This window comes from Anolis sagrei, chromosome 4 (genome assembly GCF_037176765.1).
Source record: "Anolis sagrei isolate rAnoSag1 chromosome 4, rAnoSag1.mat, whole genome shotgun sequence".
NCBI lineage: Eukaryota > Metazoa > Chordata > Lepidosauria > Squamata > Dactyloidae > Anolis > Anolis sagrei.
The window spans coordinates 216,203,155-216,229,149 of NC_090024.1; the positions used below are offsets into that span (position 1 = coordinate 216,203,155).

Here is a 25,995-nt window from a genome sequence, read left to right on the forward strand (position 1 = left end):
AGTCATGAAGGGGAGGGAAATGTAATAAATAAAAATGACAGCACCTTTAAGACTTTTTATTTTCACATGAGTTTTCATGAATATAAACCCACTTCAGATGCGGAAGATGCAGTACCAAATGCTATTAAGACCTCAGTGTAGCTATATACTTGTGAGATTGGAATAGGAATGTAATAGGATGCAGATAGGTGCAGATCCTGACCCTTGCCCTAACTTTTCAAAGGGCTGTATACAGTTATAATGGGACTCCCTCTGGTGTATAAACAATAGCAGTACAACCTTTTGTGCAGCAGTTTCACAGAGTAGTAGCTGTGTATAAGCAAGTACTCTTCATGCCTTGGTCTAGCAAGCAAACTTCAGGGAATGAATATCTTCTCCCACTTGTATCTTTCTTGTTTTTTAAATATCACAATGCAAGGTGGTAGTTCACCTTAGATGTTTAGATCTTTTGTCTTTGGAATGTTTATGAAAATATAATCTCATTGGTGGCACAACCTGAAACTCACTCTTCAACCCCCTCCCCCCCCCCAACTTCTGCATTGACATCATTGACTTGTATAATCTAATGTACAGCTTTTTAAACCGTGGTTCCAGAACCCAAAATGAGGTCCCCTTAGTTCAGTGATAGGGTCATGAAAAATCTGGCAACAGTAAAATGTTTCTGAATGGAACCCATTTACACAAGTCTATTAGCAACATTGTTCAGTGTCTACAGTGGACTGCAAAAACTGCTTCCATAGCACTCTGTTTTTTTAAATACCTCTGTTTAGCAATGGTTATTTTGCAAATGCTGATTTATTTTCAGTAATTTCTAGTAAATGTCTGGTTTTTATACCTTATTTCATATACCTATATACCTTGGGTCATGTAAAAAAATTGATGACCAGAAAGGGGTTGTGAGTGGAAAAAGTTTAAGAAGCCCTGATCTAGTACACCAGCTTTTAAATTACTGGGTTCTTTTTTTTATTCCTAGTTACTATTCTTACTCCTTGCTTTCCTTTTTTATCTGTAATGTGAACTCTGCTATGATTCCACTTTAAATGCTATGCTAACATTTATGATAGCCTGGGTTTTCTAGTATATTGGGCACTTGTTGAGAATTCTAAATAGCTTTCCTATACTGTAAATTCCATAATTCAATCGGCTGTTAAAGTAGAATAATAGTGCTATAACGGTATAGTGGGAAAAGACCCTTGGTGTTTCTGTTTAATGCCCAAAATCATGAGCCTTGGACAAATCTGTTGAATGTGGAACTCTTATTGGGTGTTTTTAACACTAGAGAAGAGAAGGGGGTGAGAAAGGGAGAGAGGTTTTTCTGTCCCCCTTCCTCTTTTCTCGCCCACTGAGGTCTGGAAGTAATAAATTGGTAGTTACTGGGCTCCATTTCCTGACCTAATAACTGGAGCTAATTCTCAGGCAGCAAGGTTGTCTCTGTCTGTAATGTGCTTCTCTCTGGAGTTCAGTTGTGTATGAAATTTTTTTAACTGGATTAAGTCTTACACTTTCCTGTTCTGCTGTGATGGGATTTCTATAGTCCCTCTTCCTGGGGAGAGGAGGCCATAATTCTGGGATGCCAGAAGCACATGATTCCTTTGCCAGCAAATCATCACACGAAACTGATTTGCTTGGGTTTCCTCAGTCACCGTTTGACCGACAAATCATAGTGAATCATCAGGCATGGATTACTCCGCAGGCTTGCTCTTCACTTGAAAGGATCTCTTCATCGATCTCTGAAGACCATAAAATGTTAGAAATTTTATTTCTCTGTGCCAATTCAAATTCTCAGAATGATACAAACAAACTAAAAGAGTAATATATTAAAATGCTATCCATTCCATCTCCTGAGTGGTGGGTTAAACCGCTAAGCTGCAGAACTTGCTGGCTGGAAGGTCGGCAGTTTGAATCCATTAATGTGGGAGAAACTATTCTGTTTTGATAATGGAACAAGAGATATGAAGAAAATGTTGTATGACAACCACAAAATCAGGGAAATTTGTAGTGTACATAGTGCATATAGGGCGCTGGGTAGTCCTGTATGACCTTCCTGTTGTCTTGTAAGAACAGGTGGTGCACCTTATAACACAGCTCTATAATTAAATCATAGAAAATAGCCTTCCTTTTAGAGAATGTTCACTGTAATTATTTTCTTGTTGGGGAAACTTTGACTTAACCCCAGAATTTTTTGCAACACAGTTCAGAAACTACAGGCTTGAGTTACTCAGGTAAACATTGAACAGCAGCCCCAGGCAGTTGTCACAGGGACATCTTTACAAAAGCAAATGAACAGATTGTGGAAAAATAGCATGCCCCTTTCTTTTAAAAATGTTTCTTATATAGTTCAGGAAACATCTTATTACAGTACACTAGCTCTCTTGCTCTCATTGTCTTTTCATCAATTATTTTTGCTTCTTAAAGAGTTCTAAAAGCTACCCAAGAAATGCTAGGAAGAATGCAAACAAATCCATTTGTCTGACGCGGTTCGTGGGGTTGATCCTCTTTTGACATAATATTAGTAGTTATTGGGGAAAGAGTCATAGAAATACAATAGTGTAACTTTCAAATTAGAGGAATACAAAAAGCCTCTCTAAGCTTTTAAACTTTGGAGATACATCAAAACAACGACTTGTTCTGCTCTCTAAAGAACAGCTGGTGGGGTCTGGCTTCTATTTCTTCATTCACTGAATTGTCTTCTTGTGGGTTTTCTATGCATCTTTGCGCTAGAAGGGAGAGATAAATTAAAGGTAGTGTATCATCATCTGCTCTGCCTTAGGTATCAGAAACCCTTGATCTAGCCCTAGAGCTAGTTCTAGAGTTAGAAACTACACCAGTAACAGCAGTGCAAAGCTCTATCTATGAACACCTGGCAGTTCTAGCAATAATTTCTGGCCTGTGATTTCTGTAAGGCCATCTGTGGATGGCATTTGGAACATCTGGAGATTGGATCAGTATGCACTTTTGCTTCTCTTTAATAGTCCTGTGTTTTAAAGATACTGTAAGTAGGCTCAATAGTTGTTTAATAGGTATTTTATAAACATTCCAAATAAATAAATATATACCCCTCAATAATTTATTCCCCCTTTATTCTACCCTTGATGATCTAGGATTTCAGCAAAGGATCTGAAAAACATGCTGTCACAAGTCAACTACCGTGTCCCTAACATGAGGTTTTTACGTGAAAGGCTAACAGTAAGTCTTTGGTCTTTTTTCCTCCCCTTGAAACATGCATGCAGCTACTTCGCAATCATTGTCAAGAATTGCACTAAGAAATTATTATTATTATTATTATTATTATTATTATTATTATTATTATTATTTCCCATATTTCTAACCTGCCCTTCTCAACCCCCGAAGGAGGACTCAGGGCAGCTTATACCGGCAACAATTCGATACCACAAAATAATAAAATATAAACAAATATAACAACAGTTTAAAACAGTAAATAGAACATTAACTTAAAAACACATTAAAAACATTGTCATCAATCCATATAGCCAATTCCAATGCCATTCAACATCCAAAGTGTTATCATGCTTGCTGTCCAAAGGCCTGGTCCCAGAACCACGATTTAACCTTCTTTCTGAAAGAAAGGAGGGAAGATACCGACCTGGTCTCACTGGGGAGCGAGTTCCACAAGCATGGGGCCACCGCCAAGAAGGCCCTGCTCCTCGTCCCCGCCAAGCACACTTGCGAGGCTGACGGGACCGAAAGCAGGGGCTCCCCGGACAATCTTAAACTGCGAGATGGGGCATATTTCTTACATGCTTAAGTGAAAATGTTCATCCAGGATAGCTTAATCCAGGCTATTGATGTTTAATGTAGAATGACTTGATCTAGAAACATACAAAGTTGTTATCTAGTCCCACCACTGGATCCTTTAATGCAGAGGTTCCCAGATGTTTTGGTCTACAACTCCCAGAAATCCTAGCCAGTTTACCAGCTGTTAGGATTTCTGGGAGTTGAAGGCCAGAACTTCTGAGGATCCACAGGTTGAGAACCACTGCTTTAACAGCCAGGAATTTGACCATATTTCCTTCTGAACATGAAGTGTATACTCTGATATTGTGTGACCCCATTTGCAAATGTAGGCAAGCATGATTTAATAATACCACTCCCCCCCTCCTATTTATACTTTTAGGATGTGGAGCAAAGGAATGGGGATATCACATATGGGCAGTTTGCCCAGTTGTACCAGAGCCTCATGTACGATGCACAGAAAGGGGTGAGCTATGTCTTATTTTAATATTTTATGATGTGTATAATCTAGACAGCAATGTTTTCTATTGCTGCCTTCCCTAATGCTTTACTTTTCTCTTGTCTATGCCTTTTTCTATGTATACATATGGATTCAATGAAATTTATATAGCAAAAAATTAGTAAACTTCTGCCTTGATCAAGTAACAAAGTAGCGATGTGCGTGCAGTGCTCTTGAATTCATGTCTCACAAGCAGTACTCAGAAACAGTTTCTGCATGTGTGATTCCCTCTATATTCCAAGGACCTGGACCATAGAGGGAATCACACCTGCAGAAACCATATTTGCCCCTTGGTTAACCAGTTAAAATTCATGAGTAAACCAGGTTTTTTTGGGGGGGGGGGGAATTGGAACCCTTAATCCCACCCCACCCCCCACCCCTGGCTATGGTCAGAGAATATAAGAACGAAGAATATAAGCCTGAGCAGATATCATCATTGCGACTAGAGGATTTTGCGCAGGATTGCGGCTTCTCCTTCCCACAGTTTTCACAGAAGGCTTCTCTCGATATATTTTACCAAGAAAACTCTTAAGTTATAGACTCCATAAATCAGATATGACTTGAAGAACATAACAGCAACAATAACAGTGAGAAAAAGTGTTGTTCCCACAGTCTACATCAGTGGTTCCCAACATGTGTTCCATGGACCACCAATATATAGTCCACAGCTTCACCATTACTACACTGTTGCCTCAAAACCATGCGCCAACGAGAGCGACTGGTCTTGCAAAACCCTCTTATAGTGCCGTTGCAATGGGGATGTTGGGAGGGGAGAACCTGACTGCACACAAAAGATTACTACTATCACATCAGCTCTATATAGTTTTCTGTGGGCGACCAGATGGCGACTACTGGATGGCATATGTTCTGTATCAGAAACTAGAGCTGATGTGGTCTATCCAATGTGGTTTCCTGAATCCACACCCCAAATAACCAAACCAAATCTAAACTTGACAAAAAACTGATTCCTAACCTTTTTGGTACAAATGTTGGAGGGTGGTCCATGTTCAAAGTGGTCCCTGGTCAAAAAAAAGGTTGGGAACCAGTGGTCTACATTATTTTATTTCTCTCATTTATGCAAAAAAAGAAAGAAAAGGAAATGGCAGGAACTGTCTAAAATACTGTTGAGGGCCATGGAACTATGTATTCTGAGCCTTGTATATTTTTATTGATGTGAAAAATGTCATCATGAGGATTGCAAGCAAGATAATTGGCTTTTGTTTTTCTTCCTTCTAATGCAGATGGCTGTTCCATTCTTAGAAAGGTAAATTTCTGGCTTTTGTGTCTTGGTAGGAAGGGTTGAGAGTTTGGGAAATTAAAATTGTTCTGCATTATAAAATATTGGTACTTGACATTGACTAAGGGCATATTGGGTATATCCACAAGTAGACTTTATTAAGGAGGTGTCAATATTTCTTTATTAGTAACATTGAAGTGAGGAGTAGGCAGAAGGGCTAAACCTGTCACATGGATAGTTGGAGCCTTCTTCCAGCCTTCCCCAGCTTCAAGCTGTGCTAGAAAACATCTAACTGTACCTAACCATCATAGATTTTGATTCAGAAAAGATTGCCTTAGTTATTCTCAACAATGTATCTGAACTCCGAACCTGTCTTCGGGGATTGGCTGGTTTTGTAATATGATGCCGTTCTGACCATCATTGTATCTTTGGTGTTCTTCCTGCAGCAATGGAGAGAGATCTGAACCTGGCAGAGTATCTCTGACAGAATTCCGGACATTTTTGCTAGAATATCAAATGGTGAGTTCATGTTATAGATAAGGTGGCAGTGAAGGGAAGTATTCACTTTGGCAATGAATTATTTAGATGCCACTCTGATGTTATAGGATTTCTTAGGAAATTGAGGATTTTGTGTATTCTTGCTTTAGTGCTTGGAAATTATTAGGATTGTTCAGCTTGAGACCAATCAGGAAAACAGAAATAACACTGCTTTACAGTTCTGTTGTGCTGTGCTGATACTCAAGAAAAGAATTACAAGCCAATTTTAATTGTCATTTATTAGTAATACAAATTGAGTATCCCTTATCCAAAATACTTGAGACCAGAAATTTTCTGTATTTTGCATTATTTCAAATTTTGGGGCACTTGATTGTTGTAGAGGACACCTAAGAAAATTTATATTTTATATATGCCTTATACACATGACCTGAGAGTAATTTTATACAAAATGTTTTTTAAATAATTTTGCATATCAAATGTGTTTGTGTACATTGAACCACACGAAAGTACACGTGCAACTATTTCAGCCACCCATGTAGTCAATCTTGGATTTTGGAGAATTTTGGATTTTGAAATTCCATCTAAGAGAAGCTCAACCTGTATAATGTTTTATTAATAGATGTTTTAACAGCTCTCTCCAAAAAAGTTAAAACCGGGCTTTTTGAGCAAGCATTCACAAATGCAGTGTAACAGACAAATCTAGATCTATGGAATGGCCGGACAATGCGATTGGATAATGATTCACTAATGAGATGCTGATGGTTTATGGTTTTATTGTTTTTGTATAGTTTTATATTTATGCTGAATGATTTAATTGTATTTTGTGCTATTGGGGGCATTGAATTGTGCCGACCGTAAACTGCCTTGAGTCGCCTTCAGCCTGAGAAGGGCCGTATATAAATACGGTAAATAAGTAAATAAAATTGTCCTGCTTTTTGGAATAGGTTATGGCTAAAAATGAAAAATCTCATGCCTGTTGGCCTTGCATATTTGTTACTGAATTCTATTTATTGATTCTGCTTGTAGTACATACAATGACAAAGTTGGTTGATGGTGAGTGCAGTTTGTCTGAAGAGGTATGAAACTTAGGGATTGCTTTGGAAGCAACATTGGCCTTTGATAAGCAAGTAGTGTTGGTGGCAAAGGGGGCATTTTCCTGTCTAATCTGATGAGCTACTTATTTTTCCTTTTAGTCAAAATTGTGTGTGCATTGGTCAGTTCTAGAACTGACTGCTATCATTAGATCTGTCCTTAAATACCATTTTGGAATTGTAGTTGGTGTTGTTGTTGTTGTTGTTCATTCATTCAGTCGTCTCCGACTCTTCGTGACCTCATGGACCAGCCCACGCCAGAGCTCCCTGTCGGCCGACACCACCCCCAGCTCCTTCAAGGTCAGTCCAGTCACTTCAAGGATGCCATCCATCCATCTTGCGCTTGGTCAACCCCTCTTCCTTTTGCCTTCTACTTTCCCCAGCATAATTGTCTTCTCTAGGCTTTGCTGTCTCCTCATGATGTGGCCAAAGTACTTCAACTTTGTCTCTAGTATCCTTCCCTCCAGTGAGTAGTTGGTGTAGAATGCCATAATTCATTGCTTGATGGGAATGAGAGGGCAGGTTAATACTCAGCCAGTATTGCAGGTTTGCAGTAGTTGCAAGTATGTTATCTAGTTGGTTATATTTCAGTTTTTGTCCATTTCGTAATACATTCAGAATAGCCTTAAATTTGACCTTTAAATGCTTTCCTCAGCCTAGAGCGTTTATGTATTTTATGAGTTCCTTCCCCTGTGAAGTTGATCAAGAAGTATAAGCTCAGACTTTTTATATTAGTGATGTTTCCTGAGCGTGTGAGATATTCCCATTGTGGATATGACTCACTTTCACTTCCTCTTTTTTCTTACATGATTAATTGTATATAGTGCCAATTTTGGTCAACCTCTGTCAACATAAAACATGTTTTTAATTTTTCTGTTTACTAAACTGATTCCGGTCTTGTGGCCCCAGATGACTTGAAAACTGATTGCTTAAGGGATCCCTTGTCCCTTGATTATTAACCTGTGTAGAATTTGAGATCTTCAGAAATTGGTCTCTTGAGAACACCCACCCTTGAAAATCCATTTGGTGGGCACATTGAAGAGGAATTTTCTCCTGTTTCATTCTCAGATAGTGGAATGCATGCCCTCCAGAACAGTGATCAGTACCTACGCTTTGGTTTAGGAAGAATATCAAGATACCATCTGGTCTTATAAACTCTCTTATTATCATGATGATTTCAGTAGAGTTTATTCATTTATTTACTTCACTTGTATACCGCTTTGCTCATCCCAGGGGGTTTCCAACATATTTATGGCAAAATGTAATGCCTCACATATATATGAAACGTAACATAAAACAACAATAACATATAACTGTCAGTTAGATCATAAAAACATAACATTTGGACGTTAAAATGTGATGTTAAAAACATATTAATATAAACATTAAAACCACATAATCAAAAAATAGTAGTCCAGGCCACTCCAAATATCAAATATCAATTGCACATAATCCCTGATTGTTCCTTGTATTGCTTATTGCCCAAAGGTTTGGTCCCATGACCAAGTTTTAACTTTTTTTCTGAAGGCCAGGAGGGAGGGCACTGATCTAATTTCATTGGGTAGGGAGTTCCATAGTCAAGGAGCCACCACTGAGAAGGCCCATCTCTCGTCCCCACCAGTCACACCTGCAAGGATCGAGAACAGGACCTCCCTGGATGATCTTAACCTCCAAGATGGTTCATAGAGGGAGATATATTAGGAGTTGATTGTTAAGATTGTGTTTATTAGCCTGATAGCTTTGGAAAGGCAAAGTCTTGACAGTGGTGGTGGCAGCAGTGATTATTATGATAATGATGATGATGATAGAAAAAGGACAATGTCTGTAAGACCAGGGAGTTTTGGTTTTCTTATACAGCCTCCAGAGGTGGTAAAGCTCCATCTTAACTGGGAAATGTGGAGCTGTGGGTGAGGGCTTGAAGAAGAATGTGGTTTTGTATAGCTGCTTGGACTTGATTTTGATCTGGATTAGAAGTTTTTAACTATTGGTGTGCATTTTTTAAAAACATAAATGTTGAACTGTTGTAAACTATCTCAGATAATAGAAACACTGGATGCAGATATTTAAATAAATTATTGTTATTATATTGCAGTTATTATTTACAACAGGACTCAATGCACCTAACAACATATTTAAGCAGTGCAAGTTAAAAACAATACAAAGGTCACAATATAAGTATAAATAAAACTTTAAAAACAAAGACGTATGTTGTCGGTGAACATTCTGAAATGTCATTACATTTGTTATGTTTTAACACATGAAATGTTAAAACATAACAAACTGTAGTTCTGTGCTATATTCTGTCAGACACTTGGATAGGTCTGATTTGGTAAGCTATTTGGATGGAAGACAGCCTGTGAATCACATGCAAGTCACTCTGACTTGGAGTTTCTTTTGGGCTCCCAAGTTCTCTAGCCAGCATTAGCTTCTTTTCCTCACTCAGCACCTGCTTGAGCATTAAGGAGATTTATTTTTGTTCTTAAAAATATCCTGACTCTTTTCTGAGTTCCCAAAAGAGATGGGTATGTGGGAAAGAAGGATACCGAGTAATAAATAAAAGCAGTATCATATTGCAAATAATAATAATAATAAAAAGTAAATGTCAAGGTTAAGATGACCATCCCTGTGGATAAACTGGAAATAATCTGACTTTAATCCCGCTGTCTGTCCATAACAATCCCAGGTGTGCCTTCTCATCTTGCAGGTTGCAGTAAGAAGATCATTATCAAATCCAGATGCCATTTTATTCTGCTGATACTGGGACACAAGGCCAAGGGGAGAGAGGCATATGCAAAGCTGTTTGAAATTTAGAAACATTAGTCATCCAGAAACAAAACAAAGACCTTGCCCCTTCTAATGGAAGTTCTGTCCCCACAGTGAAAATTTCCTTTGGTCTTCAAATTCCAAGCATTGCAGAGTAGGACACTGTTTACTATCTTTGGAACAAAATACAGTTGGCCCACCGCAGTTGTGGGCTTGACTTTTGATTATTCATGAATTTAATTTAAAAATTCCCTGTAGAAATCTCTTGGTCAACTTCAACAGAAGTGTAACACAGAACTGCTGGAGAACCTAGAAATTCATAGAGAGATGTTTTCTCAGGTGAAAAATGGCACCTTACCTTATCGAATGTGGAGGCTCACTGTATTATGTGGCTTCTTTTAATTGCAGTTTAGGCCACTATCATTCATGATTTATTCTTAATATGAACTTGATGCCAATGCGAGAAAAGGAGCATTTGGTGGATTAAATTGGACAACACTTGTGAGAGGTATACAATGTGGAGGAGCCCTTCTTGGCTGTGGTGCATTGGATATCTTATAATTTTTTTACTTGCAGTTTCTGGAGTTCCCTGGCAATGCAGGATATTGTGGAAGTTGTGATCCCTCAAAATGATAAAATACCCAAGCTTTGGCTCCTCCCACAGAGAGATCAAAAGGTTTAGCCCCTGATTTTGGGAACTATGTTAAGATACATAGCTTGTTTGTGAACCTTTTAGATTTTACTGACCATCGCTTGGTTCTTCTTTATTGTTGCTGATTTTATACTGAATTATGGATTTTTGTTTTATAATTTTATTGTGTGTTGTATTTATTGGTTGCATTCTGTCCTGTAGTGTATTGATATACAGCAGTTTAGAAATATTGCAATAGATAAATACATTGTTTTCCTGAGATTACATTCATCTAAATAGCTGTTACTATAGAAAAGCTCCTCAAACAGCATTCTTAGGGAAAGTAAAATTTCATGTTCTGTTTCATTGAAGGTGATGCACACAATTATACCCAATGAGAAATACATGCATATAGGTTTGCTGAATGGTTAGAGTTTGCAAAAGATTACTTGTTGGGACTACAACTCCATTGGACATTCTGATAAGACAGTGATTCTCAACCTCTGGGTCCCCAGGTGTTTTGGCCTACAACTCCCAGGAATCCCAGCCAGTTTACCAGCTGTTAGCATTTCTGCGAGTTGAAGGCCAAAACATCTGGGAGCCCACAGGTTGAGAACCATTGGTGTAGGAAATGATAACTTTTCTGTGCTATAGGGCTAGGATACTATTCTGTAAAGCGATTCTTAGTTCTATTATACATTTGTTGCAATTTCAATTATAATTTTTACAGCCTTCCTCCCAACTCTGTCTTCATCTAGATTGCCATCTTTTTTAAAAAAAAAAAAACCCACATTTGCTGGCATATAGGGGCATCTTGGAAATGTTTTGCATGAACAGAGAATACAATCTTCTGCAACACCGTTGATAAAACTATGAGCTGGACAGCATCTGGTTGAAATATCACCTTGACCCGAAACCCTTTGGCAGCCTTTGATAATTCACTGTTTTTACATATTCACCACATTGATATTGTATGCATTCTTGAAGAAACGGAATACCTTAGGTTTTCCAATTTTAGTATCCTTGGCTAAAATATTGCCAAGTATAGGTGGTCAGATTTAATTGCTAAGAAGGAATTTGAACGAGTTCAGGGGCAATACCACATTTCTATTCTTAACTATCTCTGAAAAGTTATGATAAAAATTCCGCAGGGTTGTTGTAAGGATTGGTGAAATAATATTCATTTAAAAAAATAAATTAACATAATATTCCTAGAAGTATCTGGCTTCTGAATGTTCAGCTAACTTTCAGTTTCCTTGTTGCTTGCAGGAACTCTGGGCTACTAACCTTTCCTTGGTTCAAGATTTCATGTTCAACTTCCTGAAGGACCCGCTGAGGGAAATTGAAGAGCCTTATTTTTCCCTGGATGAGGTGAGACTCTCTAGAGTCTACTGAACAGAGTTGAAAGTGTGAAAGTATTATGGAGACAACTGGCCTGAGATGTTGAGTTCCAGGTTACTTCCTAGAAAATTTGTTGAGGATGGCAGCTCCAACATTTTGGAGATGAGTTATTCCTTTTTTTGACTGCTTCATTCTGTGTTTTTATTTTTGCTTTATGTTGCTGCTTTGTGGATCCTTGTGGGGTGAACAAGTGAGAGTTAGATAATATTATATTTTGGATTATATATCCTATCTTGAAGTTGCACTTTAAAGTGACATGAAAACATTTTCAATAAATTGAAACTAATAGACTTAAATATTTGAAACCTCTCTATTTTAACATTTTAATGCTTCTTGTGGTTCTGTTCCTTTCTCTTCTCTTTGGATAGTTTCTCACCTACCTGTTTTCCAAAGAGAATAGTATCTGGAACTCAGAGCTTAGTGGTGTACGTCCAGAGGATATGAACAACCCCCTCTCCCACTACTGGATTTCCTCTTCTCATAATACGTAAGTGAAAATTCAAAGGAGGACCTTTTGCTAACACTTCTGAGCACCCTTATTTGTATTCTGTTTCTGAGAGCATGGCTTGAATGTTGAGTTAGGGGCTCCTTTTGTCATTCACAGCTGTGGTCCATTAGTAGAGACAGATCAACAAGTGAACCAATAACTCAGGACTGAATTAAAACATCTATGAGAGATGCAAAATACAACTTATGACAGGTTTTAAATATCTTTTGTAATAGCAGACACCAAAAGAGTTGACCCTAGTGGTCTACTTTAACTATATGGTTCTAATTGAACAAATTGGATTGTGATGCTGCCAAAAAAAAAAAAAAAAGGATTTAACCCAGCTACCATGCCATGACCCTGCTACCATACCCCAACCTCTGAAATATCCTGGTTGCAGATTTGGGAGAGAAGATTTAGATTAGATCCATGATGTGGGAAATAGTTCGGCTCCTGTGCCTTCTAGTATCTTGTCTTAGGTACTAGATGTTCTCCTTCCCACTCTGGTTGCAAGGTATCTTGGGTTTTTCTCTTTTACAGCAAACCATGCAGTCTCAGAGATTCCAGAGCACATGTTTCTCAACTGTGATTTGAAAGGAATATAATGTGTATAGATAATGTGTAAGGTGTTTATGATATCCTCTAATTCTCTAATTACTATTAGTAGTACTTCTTTTATTATTACCATCACTACCACTATTACAGGCTACATGTGGACCATCCTTCATACCAGAATATCAAAACACTTCCAAATCCAAAATTGTCTACATGGGTGGTTAGTTAATGACACCTTTGTTTTCTGATGGATCCGTGTACACAAACTTAGTTTTGCGCACAAAATTATTTAAAATATTGTATAAAATATCTCCAGGCTATGTGTATAAGGTGTACATGAAACATAAATGAATTTCTTATTAAAATTTGGGTCCCATCTCTAAGATATCCCAAATATTTCTGGTCCCAAGCACGATGAATAAGGGATACTCAACTTGTATTATGGAATTCATATGCATTCTTTCCCCTGAATAGTATCCAAGCTAGCTGAACATTCTCTTAGCGAGGTGCACTAAATTGCTATTTTTGACTCTTGTAATAGTATAAACATAACTTTGTTAAAAAACCTGAACTGTGTAGCAAGCATAAAAGATTTCTAGGAACTGCCAATTGAATTGGATCCATTGATTAGTGTATATCACCATGATTATGTGCATATTTATTGCTGCCTCTCTGTTCCTCATGTATGAGGTGTGTGTGTGTGTAATTTTTCCCTCCTCTTCATGATAGGTACCTTACTGGAGATCAGTTCTCAAGTGAGTCCTCATTGGAAGCTTATGCTCGTTGCTTGCGCATGGGATGCCGCTGTATTGAGCGTGAGTTTGATCTTCTTCCTTCTCCCTGTGCCAAAACTGAGAAACTGTCAATCTTATCTTCCATCTGGAAGTAATTTCACTTTAGGAAGGGAGGAGGTCACATATTAGTTTTAGGGCATACATTACACATACAGGAAGCTCTGTATTCAGTGGCTGAAGCCTTCACCTCAGTGTGAAAGTACTTTGTCAAAATGTTTGCATAGCTGCTCCTAAAACATTGACTACACTTTCTGGGGAATCAGTGTGATGCAGTGATTTGAGCATATGACTCAGACTTTGGAAGATCAAGGTTTGAATCCCTGCTTGGCCATAGAAACCCGTCACATTCTTTCAGCCTCAAAAAAGGACATTGACAACCCCCTCTTGTTAAGAAAAAAGTCATAGGGTTGCTCTAAATTAGAAAAGACTTGAAGGCACATAGCAATGACAAGAAGTCCTTCCCAACCTGGTGTTCTCTTGATCTTTTGAGCCACAGCAATAATCTTTCAGTCCTTCATGGTAAATTGTCAGGAATAATGGGAGTTGCAGTTCAAATACCTATATGATACCAATTTGGAAAAGATTGGGATATTGGGCTGGATGGTCATACCACTCTGTAGGCCTAGGTGAGAGTTTGAAAACTTTTTGAAAAGGCTATGAATCTTGATTCCATTAATTGTTGTTAATTTCTAATTTGAAATGGAAACTAATTTTTCAGTGGTGTGGTACTGGTAATATCTCACTGCAATCTATTCTAGTTATCTTTACAACACTGCTTTAATAAATTGGGGGTCGGGGTTTGAGAAAACGATTTTGGACTTAGACCAAATTTTTGTTTTATTAGGACAAATCCATATTATTTTTAATTTCAAAAATCCAGAAGTGGTTTACCGACTTGCATCATTAAATCTACAATATACAATAAATTCAAATGAGAAACCAATAAAAACATTTTTAAACAGTGAACCAAGTAAGAAAATAAAATACAATAGGCATGTGGACAAGCAACTCTTTAGTGGATGGCACAAATATCCTAGTTCAGAATGTGGTCATTACATAGGAAAGGCACCACAACAGAGAACATACTGTATATACTCGAGTATCAGCCTAGTTTTTCAGCCCTTTTTTTAGGCTGAGAAAGTCCCCCTTGGCTTATATTCAAGTGAAGTTATTCATTATTTTACATTGTTATTAATATTATTTTTATTACATTTACTAATTTACTCTATTATTACATTTATTATTTTACTCTTTATTATTATTAATACATGTAGTATTTTACTCTATTTATTATTATTATTACATTATTTTACTCTTATTATTTTTATTACATTTATTATTTTACTCGCTTTATTATTATTGGAAGGATATGTAAGCACATTTGCATTGTAGAACGTTAGAATAATGGTTTAATCAGAGTTGGGCAGTCTTATCTTAAATTACAGTTTCATGTAAATATTCAAAAACATTTAACCTACTGATGCCTCAATTAATGTAATTTTATTGGTATTTATTTTTATTTTGAAATTTACCAGCAGCTGCTGCATTTCCCACCCTTGGCTTATACTTGAGTCAATATGTTTTCCCAGTTTTTTTTTTTGTGGTAAAATTAGGTGCCTCAGCTTATATTCAGGTCGGCTTGTACTCAAGTTTATACGGTAGTTCCAACTCAATCAGCTTCCTGTGATTGCTTCTACGTTCCTTATTTACTGGTGACTTTCTAGATTTGTAGACATTGCATCTAAAACTTTAATGCCCTTTACTTGACTATTGGCGAGCATCAGTTTAAAGGTTTAAAAATTCACTTTTTTCCAGTTGATTGCTGGGATGGACCTGATGGGATGCCAGTCATTTATCATGGGCACACATTAACGACCAAAATCAAGTTTTCCGATGTTCTGGCTACCATCAAGGAACATGCCTTCGTAACCTCTGAGTAAGTGCAACAAATACTAAAACACACTTATTTTCAGATATAGATACCTTACTCTTCCTTTGATGTTTGAATTTTAAGGATCTGTTACATGTGACTGATCGATTGGTTTGAGGTAGCTGGACAAGAAGTATCGAAACTATGAGCAACAAAAGGAATTCTTACAACCAAGGACGTCTAGTACTCCTTATTTTTCTTTTATGACAACCATTTGCTGATTTTGTTCTCTTCTTAGCTACCCTGTTATCCTGTCCATTGAAGATCACTGCAGCATTGCACAGCAGAGGAATATGGCTCAAAACTTTAAGAAGGTCTTTGGAGACATGCTACTAACCAAGCCAGTCGATATATCTGCTGATGGGTTGCCATCTCCAAATCAGCTAAAGAGGAAGATTCTTATAAAGGCAAGACCTCTTTACCACTTTTGGTTGTGGGATGATAGTTAGAACTTAAAAATGAAGGCCTTGTTCCAGTGATCATGCAAAGTTATTGATACTGCATTTTGGACTCCTCTAATTTTACTGGAAGTTACTGTTGCATTCCAGGCCAGGAAAATACCTCTGTCCTTAACCACCACACTCCAGACCAAGTTAAATCAGCAAAGCAGTTTATTGAATATTATATAAAAAGCAGTTCAGCAAAAGTAGCAAAACTGAAAAACCCAAAACTGGTCAAGGAAGTTCAAGGCACAAGAGTAATCAAGAATCCCGAAATAGTAGAACATCCACCATAGAAATACAAATGAAACCAGGAAATACAAGGCAGCATAGAATCCAATACAAGAATACAGGAACAATTCATCAAACTTGGAAGCAAGATACATGAACAAGTGCATGGAACTGTAATTCCCTTTGCAGGAGCTGTTTCCTCAAATATCAAAGTTGACCAGACTGCTGGACAAAACTCCTGACCTCTCTAATATACCCAAAAAACCCTATCTTTTCACATGTGATTCAGATATGTGCCCCTTTTAATAAGTGCCGTGACCTTCGTATTCTTTGTTGATCAGCCCGAAGTCTACTAAAACTAGGTCTCCTATCAACAAACTCATTAACATTATCTTGAAGCTCGTTATTCTCGGCACCTGGAGTTCAGCCTCTGAACTTATTTCTTTAGAGATCTGCTCTGCTGCATCCTCTGGAATGTGGCCTTGACTAGATGGAGATACAGACTGTTCAGTTTCAGGACTTAAAATCTCAGGCCCAGAACCCTTATTCTCAAACCCAGAATCCCCATTAACAGTAATATCAGATACAACTATGGGCTGAACTACAACAGTTACTTAGAACAAGCTGGTCATTATAACTAAGCTACTAATAGTGAACTTGCTATAGGCATCTTACCATCCCTATAATGCCCACAAATGTTCTCTATACATGCCCACTAATACAGTTTCCTTGCATATTAAATATTTAAGAGCTCAAGTATTTTATGTTATCTATATGTATCTACCTATATATATCCGTAAAGAGACAAAATAACACAGAGAATACAAAATACCAATTACTATATTGCAAAGGAGCTAAAGAGGTTTGTTTGTTTTTTACTGACCTACTGAAGAAATGTCATACTTTGCACATTGAATAGGCAGTTAACAAAACTTTAAACATTGTTGGGGTGATCTCTATAGTGCTCTCGTTTAGGTTATTCATAAATATGCACTCTACATTATTCAACATTTTGAGATTAGCAGTAGCGGTCTCTTACTTGTTCCACAATTTTGATAATTTTAGGCCTTCAGAATGCCTAAAGATGCGTTCTTTCATCTTAGCAAGACCTTCCAAATTCACCTGCAAATTTTCTGAAACCCAGATTTAACAAGGAAATATTCTGATAATATTTTAGAGTACCAAGTTGTTGTGTCCCTTGAAATACCATATAAAGTGTTGCTATTGAATTCCTTGTGGGTCCTTAAGGCAGGTGTTTTGGCTCCAACTTCAAGCCAAAGTGGTAGGGGATTATGGGAAATCGGATGTTAAGGGCATTAGAAATATCTTAGAGATGTTTCTCACTAATCTGGATCTTTTTCACAGAAACTGACTTCCTTATCTTTCATTACAGCACAAGAAATTGGCTGAAGGCAGTGCTTACGAGGAAGTGCCATCATCTGCTGTGTATTCAGAGAATGATATCAGCAACTCAATAAAGAATGGAATTCTCTACCTGGAAGACCCGATCAATCATGTGGGTCTTTTTGCAATGCTTTTTTATTGCAATTTCATGTATATAATCATGTTGACATGGTATAAATTCATTTTTGCCTTATCGCACAAAAAAGTCCCTCACTCTTCTCTTTTCACCTTCTTTGTGGACATGACAACTCAGACTCTCCTGTAATATTAAATTCTACTGGTTTGCATAGATAGAGATGGAGGCAGGAAAACCACCTGTCCATCTAAGGGGTGGGCAGTCTCTGGGACATTGAGAGCCACACACGTCCTGGCAGTACTCCTTCCTATGAATTCTTTTTTCAAAAATTATGTTTGGTTTAAAATACAACCATAAGGGCCCATAAGGGAATCAGCACACTTTTGTTACATGTTGCCTCTCCCCACCCCAAGTGCGATGTTTTAGACTTGGGGAGGTCTTTTTTAAAAAGGGACTAATCCAAAAGTCAGTTCTTTTGTCAAAAAGAATTTTTTTGCAACCCCTCATGCACCTTTTCCATTTCTGAATTAAATATACTATGCCATTTGCAGGATAGTATAATAAGATTGTAGTGAAAGTGATGACAGAAATGGTTGTGTTAGTGGCTTTGGTGAAAAGCATGTATGTTAAAAGAAGGTGGTATCCACCTAGATCAGATTAATTCTGCATTAAATGATCACTATGTCTTCCCATTGTAGTGGCTACAGAAAAAAAAGGTTTTGTGTCCCAATAAGGGATGGTATTCCCATTTTATAAAAGAACACAATTTCAGCATTTTGAAAAATGTAATGGTTTAATTTTCATTAAATACATACAGATGTAGATAAACACACACATATAGCTTTATACATTTTGGACTACAGCTCTCAAATGCTAGTAGGAGCTGCAGTTGAGCAAATACCTACCAAGCCATGATATAAGTATGTGTGGACATTTGAAGATTGATTTGGAGGAAGTAAATATTCTAGAAGTCTGTCTTCAGGCCAATAGCTAGCAAAGGTGGGAGTTATTTGAAGACCAAGGAGGCTTATAAATAGCTTACTCAGGTTTTATGAAGGATACTGTTCTTAGAGGCTCCATGGCATGTAAATATATTATCTCAGTGCCTCGAATACTTTTTGCTTCACCAGTTTTGCATGATTTAGGACAGGAACTGAAAATCTTTTTAGCAGCATGTTTTCTTGCTAACAAGATCTTTTTGAAAGCTCTAAATAATTATCAGTCTTAGTACCGACATGCTCTTTTTCATGCCTATTTTTCCAGTTCCTTCCACTGCTGTCTCAACAACTGATCAATTACCACCTCAGTACAAGGCCCTCATTTATTTTTTAAAATTTAAACAATAATTTGGGTAGACAGGATTTGAAAACACTTTAGTCTTGAGAGGATTTTTCTAGGATAAACATGCAGTGTATTTTCTACAGGACTGGAACCCCCATTACTTTGTATTGACCAGCAGCAAAATTTATTATTCTGAGGAGACAACCAATGATTTGGGAAATGAGGAGGAAGAAGAGCAAAAGGAGGTATGTAAAAAACAACAGCATCATTTTGTAAGAAGTACTGGCCATTTTCAGTTCTTCTCTGACACTGAAGAAAGGAAATCTGGAAGGAACCTCAAGGAATCTTGGTAACTTTCTCATATCAACAAGGAAGTTCTTATTATACAGTTCTCCTAAACTCATTGTTGAGCCTGGAACCTCAGGATTTGACGGTGATCAGGGGAGCATTTGCACAATTAAATCTTGTGCGCCAGCTGCGACCATGCCTTGAGAAACCAGACCTGGCTATGGTAGCCCATGATGTCATTACATCTCGAATAGACTACTGAAACACACTCTATGTAGGGTTACCTTTGAAGACTGTTTTGAAGTTTCAAGGAGTTCAATGGGTGGTACCAAGGTTCTTACTGGAAAGGCGAACAGGGAGCATACAACCCCCTTGTTGCATCAGCTCCACTGGCTGCCAGTCTGCTACCAAGCAGAATTTAAAGTGCTGGCTTTAGCCTATAAATCCCAAAACAGTTCCGGTCCAGCTTACCTTTCCGAACGCATCTCCCTTTATGAGCCAATCAGAGCAACAAGATTAGCTGGGGAGGTCCTGCTCTTAGTCTTGCCACCTTTGCAGGAGCAATTGGTGGGGATGAGAAACAGGGCCTTCTCGGTGGTAGTGGTCCCTCATATGTGGAACTTCTTCCCCAATGAGATTAGATTGGCCCCCTCCTGCCTGGGGTTTAGAAAACAACTTAAAACCTGGCTATTTGAACAAACATTTGGTGAGTGATAGTAATATCAAAGCAGTTAAATGATAATCTTGGTGCAATGTTTAAAATGTTTTATGTTTATGTTTTTGATGCTTTTATAGTTTTTGATGGTTTAATTTATAGTTAAATGTTACTGTTTTAGATATGTGGTGTATTGTTTTTATTATATGTGAGGCATTGAATTTTTGCCATTTATTATGATGTGTGCTACTTTGAGTCCCCCCAGTGGTGAGAAAAGTGGTATAAAAATGCAGTTAATAAATAATAATAAATAAGAAGGCATTTCTACTGTTAGGTGGAACGTTTCAGGAGAAGAAATTCAGATTCCAGCTAGACTTCCCTATGAAGTAGAATTGCAAATATCAGACTAGCATAATACAGTTAACAAAGTAATTTTCTTAGGCATTATTTCTTTAAACAGAAACTTTGGTACCAGAAGCAGAAATAATAGGGAAAGTGCATTGATAGGTTCCTACATCAAAAAAAAAAAAAAAAGTAGAACAGCTTTACATGTTTTAGTAAATATTTATGACAGGATACAATAGCTTCATTGTTTTGAATATTCTCCTATCATCTTGAATTCTGGGTTTGAGTACCTGGAATCAGTGATTTAAAAAAAACTGGGAGTAGAAAATTGAATATCCAGAGCAATGTCATTGATGCTATCCTTTCACAGAAAGTAAGTCATATACACCAGAAAACTAAGCTGGGGAGCTAACTGCATATTTTTATTATTTTTCTTGTTTCTGTGACAGGTTAATAACAGCACTGAATTGCACTCCACTGAGAAATGGTTCCATGGCAAACTAGGAGCAGGTCGGGATGGGCGCCACATAGCTGAAAGGCTGTTAACGGAGTACTGCATAGAGACAGGAGCACCTGATGGCTCTTTCTTGGTGCGAGAGAGTGAAACTTTTGTGGGCGATTACACACTTTCTTTTTGGTAAGAATTTTTATACTGTGTATTGCTTCCTCAGACAGCTCTGCAAATTGATCCATAACTGAATACAAGAGTTCAACAGGATGTTGAATGAATACATAAAATCACAGAGTAAATAAGTCTTGTTCTAACTTTCTTTGTCTGCAGGCGCAATGGGAAAGTGCAGCATTGCCGGATCCATTCACGACAGGATGCCGGGAGCCCCAAATTCTTCCTCACAGATAACCTGGTGTTCAATAGCCTCTATGACCTTATCACACATTACCAGCAGGTGCCTCTCAGGTGCAATGAATTTGAGATGAGGCTGACTGAGCCTGTGCCGCAGACCAACGCTCACGAGAGCAAGGAGTAAGCTGATGGGGAGGACGAGTCTAGTACTAAGTTGTACTGCTGCGTGCTTGAGTATCCTAGGAGAAGCATATGTTTCTAAAGATACATCTGTGCTGAGATCAATTTGTAATATTGTACCTTAGACATTGAACACTGAGTGGCAGTTTCAGCCCTGTTACCACATTTCATAAGCCATGGGATGAAATCGTAGTTTAAAGCAGGGATGAACAGCAGTAAGAGTATGTCCCTCTTTCCAGAAAGACAAACGTACCCCCACCTCACTTCCCCTACAAGAAAAAAATATTTTTTGTCCCCAGGCCACATCAAAGGGACATGAGGAACCTTTTTGCCATGCTTTTAGGCCCAGAAGATATATTTTTAACAACAGAAAGTTGTTTACTTCTGGTTTTAAAAAAGGCCTCTCCCAGGTCTAATATATCCCAGTGAGACAAAACTTTGGCAGAGAGAACCTGCATACCCTCATCCCCCTCCCTAAAATGTCCCCTATTTTGGTGTGTGGGGGGGGAGAATTGAATGGTCTGGGCAGTCACATTTGTCCTCTTGGCCATGCGCTTCTGTGTCAACAGATCCTATGCAGTCAAGTTCTTCTTTCCCTTTTGTTGCATGAAAGAAATTTAGTCCTGTGTATTAGATAGTGTATCAGCTACTTGGCATTCACTGATATCACAATACTTTTTAAAATCCCCAGATGGTATCATGCTAATCTTACCCGGACTTTGGCAGAGCGCATGCTGATGCGGGTGCCTCGGGATGGAGCATTCCTGGTGCGCAAGAGGAGTGAACAGAACTCCTATGCAATTTCCTTTCGGTGAGTGGATCATCTCCCCTGTGCACTAGATATAAGGGTGCACCAACTTTATTGCAGAGAAGGGGAAAATAAGTGGTGTTTACCGCCTCCCGCGCAACAATATTAATCTGTTATCAAATGATGGTATGGAAAATGTCCGTCCACCCGCTACAACTTTTTTATTGGTATTTTGATTCCAGGGCAGAAGGGAAGATCAAACATTGTCGTGTACAACAGGATGGACAAACAGTCATGTTGGGCAACTCAGAATTTGACAGCCTGGTAGATTTAATAAGCTACTATGAGAAACACCCACTGTACCGCAAGATGAAGCTTAGGTATCCCATTAATGAAGAAACTTTAGAGAAGATTGGAACAGCGGTGAGTTTTGCATAAGGCATGGAATGAATGGAGTTCACTGCCTTCTTTCTGTTGTGTGGTGTTTCCACCTTAAGTGAGGTTGCAGCATCCTATGGCATCCTGGGTTTTGTAGTAGACTGAAGTACTGTAGCTCTTTGGCAAAGGATTCTAAATACTCATCTTCCTAAACTACAAAACCTATGATGTTTTCAATTGCAGTTAAGTGCACTCATGGTCCTAGAACCATGTTATTTATTAATTTATATCTTTCTGTCACTATAAGATCTCAGGGTGGCAAACAGATTAAACAATTCAAGCAGTTCTAGGTTGAAAATTCTGTTGAAGGCCAGGTCAGTAAATGGAAAAACAACTGCAATCCAGGACTTGATCCTGGATGCGCATGCTGACCTGTTTGTATCACAGAGACCTGGCCTGATGAGACTGGGCAGAGAGGGGGGGGGGATAATATCTCTCAGCTCTGCCCACCAGGATTCTCTGTGCAGCAGCAGGCATGGCCTATGGGTGGGGCAGACACAGATTCCCAGTTTGGGGGTTCTCCTGGACTAGGCATTGAACTAGAACCCAGATATCAGTGGTGTGCCCATTCCTTGAAAAGCCAAATCTGGCCACGGTGGTACATGCCTTAGTTATACCCTGCCTGGATTATTGAAACGTGCTGTACATGAATCTGCCTCTGAAGAGTGCTTGGAAACTTCAGCTGGTCCAAGGAGCTGCAGCCAGGTTGCTCACTGGAGCTGGCTACAAGGAGCAGACAACCCCTCTTTTGCAAAAGCTCCACTAGCTGCCAGTCTGTTTCCGGGCACAATTCAAAGTGCTGGTTATGACCTTGAAAGCTCTAGATGCTTCAGGTCCAGGGTATTTGGCTGACTGCACCCCGTTGTATGCACCTACCCAGGCCCTGAGATCATCAGGAGAGGCCCTTCTCTCAGTCCCGCTTCCATCTCAAGCTTGGTTGGTGGGAATGAGAGAGCAGGCCTTCTCAGTGGTTGCCTCTCAACTCTGGAACTCTCTGCCCAGGGAAGTTAGACTGGCCCTCTCCCCACTGTCCTTCAGGCTGCAGGCTAAAACCTTTTTATTTAGACAGGCTTATAAAAATGAAGGTTCTTAAGATCAATTCAGAAGTTGCTGTGGTTTTTAACTATGAATTTGTTTTAATGATTTTTAACTGGGATTTTTAAAATACTGTTTATATTTAATTTTGTTTTAAGGTTCGTATGTCTGTATATTTTAAATACTTATGCTGATGCTTTTCTGTTAAGCTGTTTTGAGTTCCCTTTGGTGGAGATAAAGCAGGGTATAATAATAATAATAATAATAATAATAATAATAATAATTATTATTATTATTATTATTATTATTATTAAAAATAAATAGTAATGTGAAAGGGCTGCAGGTGGGGGCTCCATACATCTCATGGACCATGTGTTCCTGGCTGCTGTTTTAAACATAGCACTGTAGAAAAAATACTGCAAAGTTAGAAAAATGTCCCATGTTTTCCCCCTAACTCAGACTATGCAGTGTTCATGCTTCTCTCTCTGCAGGGAAACAGGCATCAGTTGATGTTTTGTCTGTATCCTTTTTTGAGCTTGCCAGCTTTTCAAGCAGTGGGGTGGCTGTCTAATTGGCATTAACTGTATTTTATGTCCTGAGGTCTTTTCCAAAGAGACTAACAAGTCTGTACAAATAGATTTATATTTTTTCTGCTTCATTCACCAGGAACCAGATTATGGTGCGCTCTATGAAGGACGGAACCCAGGCTTTTATGTGGAAGCCAATCCTATGCCAACCTTCAAGGTATTTTCCTCCTTACTGTGTCCCTACTACAGTGATTATACGAATGGAGTGCTGAATTTGCAAACCAGTTAGTTGAGTCTTATGAGGCTCCTTTTAAGGAACATACGAGCACCGCAGTATATGTGTGCTCTGTGTTCTGATCATCATGACAGATGACAACTTTGAGGATTGTGGTATTCCTTAGAAAAACTACATGTGTAAGGTAAATGTAACTCTGTCCTCTACCACTCAAACCTCAACCTGAAACTCTTGAACAATATGCAAAGTGGAATTGCATAACACTATAATTGCATACTGTGTAAGAGCTCACAATAACAATAGCACTTTATTTATATTCCACCCTTCTCACCCCGAAGGGGACTCAGGGCGGATCACAGTACACATACACGGCAAACATTCAATGCCACTTTGTATAGACAATACACAGACAGGACAGAACAGGAGGTGCCATGGAAGGTTGGGCTTGAGTCCAGGGGGTGCTGTTGCTCCATTCTCTATGAAGAAGAGCTGTCAGGACTTCCTCCTTCTTTTTGGTCACCCAGCGTTCTCTGATCTTCCTTCTTTATGGCATCGTAAAACACCTCCCCCCTTTTTTTAGTGGTACCTAATTTATCTAATCACAGCTAAAGCTGTTTTCGAATTGCTTAGGTAAACAATGAGCTAGGGCTGACAGTTGGATACTCATGCCAGCCCGGGGCTTCAAACTTGCAACCTTTTGGTTGATAGATCTTATAATTGCTGATGATTTACCAGCTATGCTAAACCTCCGGCCCTTACCAAACTAGCATGGGATTTGTAGTTTAGTGAGGTTTCAGAGCCTTCTTGCTGCACATTCTAGATACTCTTCATTAAATTCCATATCTCAGGATTGCTTATGGTGGAACTATGTTAATGAAAGTGGAATTACAGTGCTATAATTGTGTGAACAGCACCTTCACTAGATTTCCCAGGGAGTGATATTTGTGGAAGTTTTAAAGAGATGGAGACACATCTGTGAGTCTAAGCCCTTAGTTTCATATATGATTTAAAATGGTGATATTCTGGTGCTGAAAAAGCAAGTACGATTTTTTTTAATGCAATCCAAAATGGCAAGACTGGTGCTTGGCAGAGGCAGAAGAAAGCCAGATTTGCCGTTCCAGATTCTGTTGTTTTCTTTAGGGTTCCGGCTTTGTTTTGTTAACTAAAGGCTTTAAATTTGATTTGAACACGGAGGCCTGATGTATTCTGCCGGATGCGGGTACACAGAGACTTTATTCACTAGAGGCACAGCAAGTGAACATGCCCCACTGCACATGCAGACCTCTGATTTGCTTATGCAATTGGTGAAGGAGAAATGCATCTCAGCAATAGAAGTCTCAAGGGAAGGAAGTTGCTTATCAGGCATTAGTTCGTCTTCTTCTTCTGTCATTTTCCCCACTAGAATGTTACTTATTATAGATACTTTAGGAAGTAATGTATGAAATGCCATTGTTGGGTATTTCCCAGGCTCTGGAACTGCCAAACAGGTTAGTCTGGCCTTCCAGTCTTTCCTCAATAGGTGGAGATTATTTTAAAAATTCTAACATGCTTTGAAATGACTGTTTATAAGGAAAATACTTTTAATAGTCAGTAGTTAAAGTACATTTTAAGAATACAATTTTGTATTTTTAATCTATATCTATTCTTATTTGTATCAGTCTTCATTTTTAA

The 25,995-nt window shown here is 38.4% G+C and overlaps 1 protein-coding gene across 1 annotated transcript in view; it reads left to right on the top strand.

The window, feature by feature from the left end:
- Positions 1-25,995, top strand: part of PLCG1 (phospholipase C gamma 1) — a 99,772-nt gene that overhangs the window by 55,565 nt on the left and 18,212 nt on the right. The window contains exons 5-20 of the mRNA XM_060772229.2: positions 3,102-3,186; positions 4,136-4,219; positions 5,494-5,516; positions 5,936-6,008; positions 11,742-11,843; positions 12,242-12,360; positions 13,645-13,730; positions 15,525-15,645; positions 15,878-16,046; positions 17,704-17,826; positions 19,215-19,316; positions 20,809-20,996; positions 21,141-21,341; positions 22,033-22,152; positions 22,332-22,512; positions 24,229-24,306. Coding sequence (XP_060628212.1) covers positions 3,102-3,186; positions 4,136-4,219; positions 5,494-5,516; positions 5,936-6,008; positions 11,742-11,843; positions 12,242-12,360; positions 13,645-13,730; positions 15,525-15,645; positions 15,878-16,046; positions 17,704-17,826; positions 19,215-19,316; positions 20,809-20,996; positions 21,141-21,341; positions 22,033-22,152; positions 22,332-22,512; positions 24,229-24,306 — 1,855 coding nt within the window. The remainder of the gene's footprint in view (positions 1-3,101; positions 3,187-4,135; positions 4,220-5,493; positions 5,517-5,935; positions 6,009-11,741; positions 11,844-12,241; positions 12,361-13,644; positions 13,731-15,524; positions 15,646-15,877; positions 16,047-17,703; positions 17,827-19,214; positions 19,317-20,808; positions 20,997-21,140; positions 21,342-22,032; positions 22,153-22,331; positions 22,513-24,228; positions 24,307-25,995) is intronic.